The sequence below is a fragment of the Engraulis encrasicolus genome, chromosome 8, assembly GCF_034702125.1.
Source record: "Engraulis encrasicolus isolate BLACKSEA-1 chromosome 8, IST_EnEncr_1.0, whole genome shotgun sequence".
Taxonomy (NCBI): Eukaryota; Metazoa; Chordata; class Actinopteri; order Clupeiformes; family Engraulidae; genus Engraulis; species Engraulis encrasicolus.
The window spans coordinates 35,173,521-35,183,056 of record NC_085864.1 but is presented as its reverse complement, the minus strand read 5'-3'; the positions used below and the strand labels follow the sequence as shown (position 1 = coordinate 35,183,056).

Genomic DNA, 9,536 nt, shown 5'->3' with positions numbered 1-9,536 from the left:
AGGATCACATAAAATAAAAATAAAAGTCCTTCCTTGTGTGTACTGTAGGCCCCTGTGTGTGTGTGTGTGTGTGTGTGTGTGTGTGTGTGTGTGTGTGTGTGTGTGTGTGTGTGTGTGTGTGTTTGTGTGTGTGTGTGTGTGTGTGCATGCGTGTGCGTGTGAGCGTACGCGCGTGCTTATGCAGCCAGGTTGGCCTACACATTCACCTTGCATACATAGCCTAAGTGTCCATAGTTGTACCAAAGAAGCTCCATAATGTGTGCAGGCTACTTCCCTAGGCCTATGTGTGCAATATGAGGAATGAAAACATTAATTACACAGACAGAGATACACATATGCCTGCAACATTCCGGTGCTTCTTTATTGTTTTCAAATGGAACATCTTACAGCAAATGGAGCAAGTCTTTGTGTTAAGTGCAGGGGTTTAGGTTTGGTCTGAAAAGGATGAGAACATAAGTTTGTGAAACTGAATGGGGAGGAGAGATAGAGGAAGGCCTGCAGACCTTTGCAGACCAAAAGTTGTGAACTCATACACTGCCCCATCCTTTTTTGAGGGGGCAGGTATACAGCTGTTTCAGGTGCAGTTGTCCCCGGCGTCCATGGATGGTGCCCTTTCTGTGGAATTGCAAATGCATTCCTACTGGAATGTCTATCAGTACAATTTTGTGGAGCAAAATAAAAAAAAATCAGACACACCAGTGCACTTAATTAATATAATCACACACTCTGTCCAATTTCTGTATGGGAAATATAATGACACTCGGACAATATCAGAACACACAACAAGACTTGAGACGTTCTATTTCACGATAAAGTGGTGGGGGCAGTTTAAGGTCATGTCAAAAGTGATATGGGCATGTCCCCACTGTCCACACCATGAACTATGGCTATCTTTGCATGCTTATTACTTAACATAGGTTTGCGTTTCAAGGGCAGAAACAATGAAGGTCTAGAACATGACAGACTTGCCCACTGTAATGTGGAAGCCCCTTGGGCAGCTGTCCTCTCATGCCACCAGCTCCAGACCAGCAGCACTGCGTTGGTGGCCAGGGTTGCCAGATGGGGCTGATTTCCAGCCCGAAAAATGCTCAAAACCCGCCGGGAGGCACTAAATCCCGCCCAATTTGAACTAAATTATATTGATTTCTATGGCCAAAAATTTGCAGAAAAACCTGCCCTTTATAGGCTACCCATATTTACCCGCATGGCCATCCTAAGCAGCCCAATTAGGCGGGAAACCACCCAATCTGGCAACACTGTTGGTGGCATAGTCCTCATTGTCGGTCCCCTGGTCCATGTCCATGTACTCCTGGAGCAGCAGCACCTCCTGCTGGTGCCTCATCAGCTGCATCCCGGTGTGGGCCTCCCCGGTGAATCATCTGTGGTGAAGTTGAAGAAGTGCAGTAGCAGGCCGCGCCCTCCTAGTGTCGCAACACCTTCGTCGTTGCAACTCAAGTCTTGAAGAGATTTGAACGTCGATGATAATCAGGCTAACAGTGGACACCTTTGACAGGTGCAGTAAAGATACCTGTGCCGCCATGTAAAAATTGAATTGACATATTTTGTATTCTGTTCATTATGTCTCCTTATTAAATCAAGTCCTTTTCTTTTGTCAAGTGAAGGAAGAGTCCAAAGAGCTCAGGAATTGTAGAAAAAAAATCTTGAGGGGAAAAACAAAATGTCATTGAAAGGGAGGGAGTCCAATACACTCTTCTTGTACAAAAAAGTCTTAAAAGCCTTTATTTAAACATGGCCATTTTAAACATAATCAGGGCAGAAACCCACGCGCTGAGCCCTCTTCAGGTTCATTTCATATCTGAAACAAGGGAAATCTATTGACTTAAAAACAGTTTTATTTATCGGTAACAGCAAAAACAACCAACAAAAACATGGTTATTGGCTGTGAGGGCATTTGGACCTCACATGTACCATTACAAATGGACACACACACACGCACACGCACACACACACACACACACACACACACACACACACACACACACACACACACACACACACACACACACACACACACACACACACACACACACACACACACACACACACACACACACACACACACACACAGAAAGAGAGAGAGAGAGAGCACTTGGAAACAGTTTCTGCATTAATGCAGGGATCTCGCTATGTGTCTGTTCTCTTACTGTGAGCCCAATGGAACAGGATGGTGAGTGAGGAACACACCTGACCTGTGTCAGGACCTTCTGGTGGACCAAGGTGAGCTCCATGGAGAGGGGTCCTATTTCCCCAAGGTCATTACCAACGGGGGTTAAGATTGCAGTGAAGGTCACAGCTGTACACAGAGCGCAGAAAAGCTCAATATACATGTTTCATTTTACACTTGGTAAATGGTAAATGGACTGCATTTACCTGTATATAGCGCTTTCCACTCCTTCGAGCACTCACATGAGACAACACAAGGTGGTATTCAAACCTGGAACCCTCTGCCCCAAATATAAACTCCCTAACCACTAGAAGACAGCTGTCCATCATAAGATAGTTTGGAGATGATTGAATTGAACGGGGTGGATTTTCATTGTAACAGACACAAAGCAAGAAGACAGGGTTTGGTGACAGTGTATGATTGCGATCTTATGTCACTTTCACAAATTTTGCCAAAATTCCGTGCCCCTGGACAATATTGGACAGTCTTGTGCTTTCTCAGGATTTTTGTCATTTTAAATTTTTTTCTCTCAAAAACATTTCTTACTAGGTTAGGGTTAGGGATTGTTTTTTGTTCTGGGCACAGCTAGTATTCTTTTGTTTTTTACATGAATTTGATAGCATATCAACCAACTGGAAATGGTATTTATCAAAAACATCTCTTTACTGACAGGCTAAGGTTAGGGATCGTTTTGGTCAGGGCACAACTTAAATTGCTCTAGCAGTCTTGTATTTAGTATTAGAATTTGGTATCTATTTTCTAATGATAGTCTTAATACAGTACTGTGGTAGTATAGACAGCATTTCCGTGATTCAAACACAGAAAACAATTGGCATAACCCGTGAAACTAACACAGATTTTGTGTCCCAAAGATCCGTGTCCATCAGGGGCATGTGCCTGGGTATTGATTTGCTGTGCCCTGGTATGAGTTTCACAAAAGACAACAACTTTGCTATTTAGCTCAAGTTTAGTCAAGTCAAGTCAACTCAGCTTTATTGTCAATGTCTTTACGCGCTGGTCATACAAAGAATCGATTAAGTTTCTAAATTTCTCATGCACACATAGACATACAGTAGACAGGTGTGGACATAGACAATTAGACATACAGTACACATACATTACACCTATAGAGTACCTTTACAATACACACAGAAGCGGATGGCTTGAGGAAAAAAACTCTTACGCAGTCTCTCTGTTTTACATCTTATGGAACGTAGTCGTTTCCCTGAGGGCAGCCTTTCGAACATGGAGTGACTAGGATGGAATGTGTCTTTCATATTCCTTTGTGCTCGTGTCTTTGTGCTCGTGTCTTTTTTTAAATGGAATTTTATTAATTTTTTTTTTTTAAGAAACATATAAAGTGCAAGACTGGGCAACAGAAGACATACATTGAGCATATATTAAAAATAGGTATTGTTGTGCATTTTCAGTCATGTCCTATTGTGAATAATTAACTTTCAAGCTATTTAAAATAAATAACTGCAAAACAAATGTTTTGCTTGCACACTTTGCGAGCTCACACCATCTCTTGGTGCCCTACTGTGCCCATGTATAGCATTAGGCCAGCTGACGCCACTGGTGTCAATTCCACGGCATTCTGAGAGATCAATGACTCATTCTTATTGAAAGATTTCAACACTGATTGTTCGCATGAAATTTCTAAAATATTGTGACGTAAATGGTAAGTCATTATTTTGGTGCCATGTTTCTGTTACTAGGGAAACAGTGTATCATTCAGGAAATGGATGGAGGTTACCTGAGAGACCTCCTCAATGTTTTGGTCCGTGCGTCACACCATTACAGTCTTCTTATAGCCAGTGAGTGCCCATACGGAATGCTTGGCTGCTTGTTGAACAACACTGTTTTCAATTAATGTATCTGCAGAGTTATTAATGTGTCCTAAAGCATTAGGTCAGTGCACTAAGCCCCCCACATGGGCTTATATTGCCCACGGGGACCCAGGTTCGAGTCTGGCCGGGGTCATTTCCCGGCCATGCCCCATCTCTCTCTCCCAATCATTTCCTGTCTACTCTCACACTGTCCTGTAATAATAAAGCCCCAAAAGCCCCCAAAAATACTTTAAAAAAAGCATTAGGTCAGTGAAGAGGAAATAAGTAAAGCACAGTTACCCATTGGGTAAAACACACAGGGAAGGACTGATGTCATATTTTGAACAGACCTGCAGAGCGAAGCTAGATTTATCCACCCATAATAGGCTATTTCAATAATTTTCAATCTATTTCAATTTACCTTAATTCACCCCTAGAATAAAACCCATCTGAAAAGTAAGAGAAGGTTGCACCATGCATTTAACTTTCTTTTATTGCACAGACGCGTTTCGGCGTTCTGCCTTCCTCAGTGTGTCAAATGCACTGTACGACCTTCTCTTACTTAGAATATTTTGGTCAGCACCCTACAAAAGAAGAAAAAATCTGTTTGGGGTGAAGCCTGGTCCAACCTTTATGAGCAATGAAACCCGTTACACTCAGTATAGTAGTATACAGTACATTCGTCATGGACTAAGTAAGTGTGAGTTGATGTGTGGCATGCATGCACAGCAGCAGGGGGCATAGTTGGATGCTACGACACTGTGAAGTAAAAAAAAACCCAATACAAATGTGACATCAAGCAAATGAATGTGTGTGTCTGTGTATGTGTGTGTGAGAAAGAGACAGAGACAGACAGAGAAAGGTGTGTGTGTGTGTGTGTGTGTGTGTGTGTGTGTGTGTGTGTGTGTGTGTGTGTGTGTGTGTGTGTGTGTGTGTGTGTGTGTGTGTGTGTGTGTGTGTGTGTGTGTGTGTGTGTGTGTGGTTGTGTGTGTGTGTGTGCGCGTGTGCACGTTTGTATGTGTGTGTTTGTGTATGTGTGTGCAGTGGAGAAAGGCTGCCACCAGTCAATCCGTCCAGTCCTGTATCTCTCTCTCTCTCTCTCTCTTTCTCTCTCTCCCTCTATATTTAGCCCGTGCCCCGCCCTGAGCCTTTGATCCCGAGGGCTAATTCTCTGCCTCGCCCAAATCCACTCACCGTGACGTGAGTGACAGGACGCGGCGTGAAAGTGCAAAACTGAGGACGGATCGGAGGCGGAGCTACAGGGCCCAGGACACATGCGTATTGTCGGCACGGGCTCTTTTGTGACCTTGGCTGACCGCGAGGGGGGCCCTATAAATGTCTTGCCCTAGGGCTCAGTGTGCAATTATTGGGACACTGGGACAACAGACCAAGCCACAGCCATCAAAGAGGAGGGGGCGGGGGGGTGTAAGTCAGAAACACCCTTTGGGACCACCACCCGTGTCTGTCTGTCCATCTCCACACAAGTGATGGCAAAGTGCAAAGAGAAGGTGACCCATGGTGTCTGTCACCATCCATCCATCCACCCAGAGTGCATGCATGACTGGCTGGGGTAGCTGGGTGGCTGGTTGGTCAGTTGCTGCCCTTTCTGGATCATGCTGCTGCCAGGGCAGAGGCAGAGGCAGTCCGCTACCTCTCTCTCTCTCTCTCTCTCTCTCTCTCTCTCTCTCTCTCTCTCTCTCTCTCTCTCTCTCTCTCTCCCTCTCTCTCTCTGACGTCACCTGTCCCACTGCAGTAATCTAATGAGACGCTAATCCCACTCCCCTGCAAAGCTCCTCTGGACAGAGAGACAGAGACAAAGAGAGAGATTAAGAGTTAGAGAGAGAGAGGGAGAGAGAGAGAAGGAATAGAAAGGAGGTGGGAGAGGAGAGGTGGGGGGGGAGGATGCACAGTACTGTGTCCGAGTGGAAAGTGAGTCGAGGAGAGCTAATGCAGGCTGAAGCAGTGCTGGTGTTGACGTAGCCTACCTGACATCCTCCTGATAGAGAGAAAGAGAGAGAGAGAGGGAGGGAGAAAGAGAGAGAGAGAGAGAACGAAAGAGAAAGAGACTCAACCCAGCTCACTTGGACTCAACGCCAACTGCTCCTGGTTCGCGGGGGTCTTTGCAACCCCCCCTAACTTCTTGACAGGCTCTCCAGACGCTAGACCGTCCGGCCTCAACCCTGGAGGCTGCCAACTGCCCAGGCCGGGGGCCGGTGGAGGGGGGTTGCTGCGGGGGTTGCCCCCACCCTCCCCACGGCGCCCCAGTGCCACAGGTCACCATGCCCACCATAGGCTGCGTGGAGGTGTGCCACGAGAGGGGGGATGGATGCTTGCATGACAGGTAAGAGAACTCCATTCCATCATGCAGTAAAGTATCTGTCACTCAATGCGTTTCTATGTGTATTGCACAGTAAAAAAAATAAAGTGTCTAGTCCCAGAGTAAGTTTTAAATTAACACTGCAATTTTTACTGTGTATGGGTGTGAATGCTGTTAGACATCTTAATTTCCTTCAGGATCAATCAAGTTATTCTACTCTACGATATCGACTTTAACGAGTTAGGTGACCTTAACAATTAATGTGTTCAGGTCATGACTTTTAGACTGTTTGCACAGGACTACTCCTTATCTCAGTCTAGTGCTATCATGACAAGTCATCGCTTCACAAGTTCAGGACTGTGCTCCATTGAATCTTTTTTTCATTGTAATGTTTAACGTTGACTTAAAATAGGAAGACAGTTTTTTGGAGATGGACGTAATAAAAAAAACACATCACTAGTCTTGTATATGTTAGGCCGTGAGGATATAGATTGCAGTGAGAGACTACATGCTTATGCGGAAATATGCATGCACCTGTGTAAGTTTTAATCCTTTGAGGTGTACCATCACAAATATGTGATAAGAATTTTGCCAAAATTTTGAGATCTCATTATGATGTCATAAGGACTTTGTGAGATTATCACAGACGTCTATGGGAGCTGTAGAGTGTTCCAGTAAAATTCTATGTGTTGTTGTTTACATAGAATGTTTAAGAGGAGAAAAAGGTTCATGGAAGGGGGTGGTGGGAAACGGTTAACACGTGCAGTCGGGAAGTCACAGGGATTTGTTGGTACCCTGTCTCATCCTCTGGCCACGAGACGCGTCCCCAATCCCACACTGACCGCCTGAGGTTGCGTGAAGTACACGGTGTGTTTGCTGTGGCCACGGTGTTAGCTCGTTATTGACTTACTGTTGACGGGAGGGGGGCGGGGCGGGGCGTCAAGGGCCCAAGTCAGGATTAGCAAGTGTGCTAAGCAATGGTTTGAGATTTCAAACAAATGTGCACAGTTTGCATGTGCAGTGAAAGTGCGATTGCAAATGTGAGTGTCGCTGATTGTGTTTCCCACCTGATTGGGGTAATATCCTGTCTGTGAATCATAAAAAATCCACTTACCAGTTAGCAAATATGCTTAGCCTACTGACAACTATCTTGCTATCTCTATCTCTATTCATATCAGATGGAAACACAACATTGCTATTTCTGGTTTTCTCATTCTTTGCATTTTAGTCCTACTTGTTCACCCTCTCTCTCTCTCTCTCTCTCTCTCTCTCTCTCTCTCTCCCTCTCTCTCTCGCTCTCTCTCTCTCTCCCTCTCTCTGGTCCTTCATCTCTTACTCATGCTAGCCACATTGTGGGGGGGAAGAAAAAGCTTTTAAAAGATTGCCAGTTGTTTCCACGAGTGGCGGTTTCAGTGGCGTGTGCAAAAGAGGATGATATTACCAAACGTATCCTCAGGTCTACTGTAATCCACTCTGCTGTCCCCTGCCCCACCCTACCCCACTGAAGCACAAACAGCTTTTGAGAGCAGGGTTGAGCAAAAATCCCACAGTTTATACCGCATTGACTGACACTTATGAAATCACCTCCGGAAGGTAGCGGGATTACTGACATAGCCTGCGAAATGAGCAGCAGCTTTCACCTCCCTCTGTTGTCATTGGGGACAGTGCCGTGGTGGATAAGTAGGCTACACTGAGGCAAACAGAATTTTGAATCATTCCAGAATCGTAATTTCCCAAGGTGATACACGCAGGAAGTGACATAATATAGCAGTGAGTGGCAGATGGCTTCTGGGAAGAGCACCCACTTGCTTTGTCAGAGGAGAGCATCACTGACATTGGAGTGCATTCCAATATGCGGACTTCTGTCCTCCACTTGTGCTTGTGGCCTCGCATTTTGCTGGTGACCCGCATCCGTGGAGAAAACACTAACGTTTCTCCGTTGTAAGCCCAGCCACGACAATTATTGGGGAACTGTTCTTTATTCACCATCCCGATTGTGAATGAAGAAATTACATTATAAGAATTGTGCCTTTGCAAGATATTGAATTCATTTTCTGTCGTCAGTGACGTCATCGTGAGGTCACCAGCATGCAAGTGAGCAAGGGAGGACGGAAGTCTGCATATTGGAATCCACCCATTGTGTCCCTCTTTGCTGAGATTTGTTTTTAGTCCACAAGGGATATGGCACTTGGCAAACCCACGCACTTCCTCCAATCCTCCACTGATGAAAAGTGGAGTCAGGAGGCCGTCATAATCCATTTTGATATGATGATCATAGCCCCCTGTGTCTGCTATGAGAAAAGTAATCTGTGCCATGCCATGCTTGCGGATGGAAAGGTTCAGCGCTGGGTAAATGTTGCGATTAAGATGAGGAGGGGGTTGGTTGGGGAAATACTGTACAGGGATGCTGTGCACTCGGTGCCCTGAACCATAGCCTGGTGACGCCATCCATGCACTCCACCCAAAGATTTTGGCTCCGCACATCATCTGGCAATAGCCTCGAGCTCGCTTCTCTCAGTGTTTAGTCTATCAGCAAACAGTTGAGAGTGGTGACGTAGAACTCACCCGCGAGCTCCGTTACTGATTGGTTAAGGTAACTATATTCACACTTTCATTTTGTTATTGGTATGCTTTTGCGACGCTATAACTTAACAGGCATGCTAATGAAGCACAATATGGTTTTTAATTTGAGTTTGGAACTTCAATTCATTTAAATGATCAGACCATCTCCCATCGTCCACGGAGACGGATTCCTCATGGCTTTTGCCAGACTGATTGACGGAGTCAACAGTCGGCTATTCGCAGGCTACCTGAACCAATACTTGTCAGAATAGGCCCATAGGTCATGGATATGACCTTCAAAGTAACATGGACATTTAACCAATACAAATTGCACAGAGAGGTTACATAAACAAACAGGTGCCCTCCCTCTACATATACAGATCTCGCTCTTTGTTTTCAGTCATGGGCTATACACAAAACGGCGGGATGTGTGCCATGTGCGTTACGACCCTTTTGGGGGGAAAACATTGGGGGAAAAGCCAATGCATGTCAATTGGTGTTGTTGGGAAAGAATAAACGAAAGACAAGGACTTGTAGACTAGCTTTGTTCACACTCAACATGCCGAAGACGTGTTGTTTTGTCGGCTGTTCAAATGATATAGCCAAAGAGCCGTGGCTGAAGCATGGACTGTGTTCATAGGCT

General features: G+C 45.2%; 1 protein-coding gene across 1 annotated transcript in view; it reads left to right on the top strand.

Annotated features, from left to right (window-relative positions):
- Nucleotides 1-1,295: 1,295 nt before the first annotated feature.
- The window catches only part of lbhl (LBH regulator of WNT signaling pathway, like), a 20,221-nt gene continuing 11,980 nt past the window's right edge, over nucleotides 1,296-9,536 (top strand). The window contains exons 1-2 of the mRNA XM_063204593.1: nucleotides 1,296-1,370; nucleotides 6,162-6,355. Coding sequence (XP_063060663.1) covers nucleotides 1,296-1,370; nucleotides 6,162-6,355 — 269 coding nt within the window. The remainder of the gene's footprint in view (nucleotides 1,371-6,161; nucleotides 6,356-9,536) is intronic.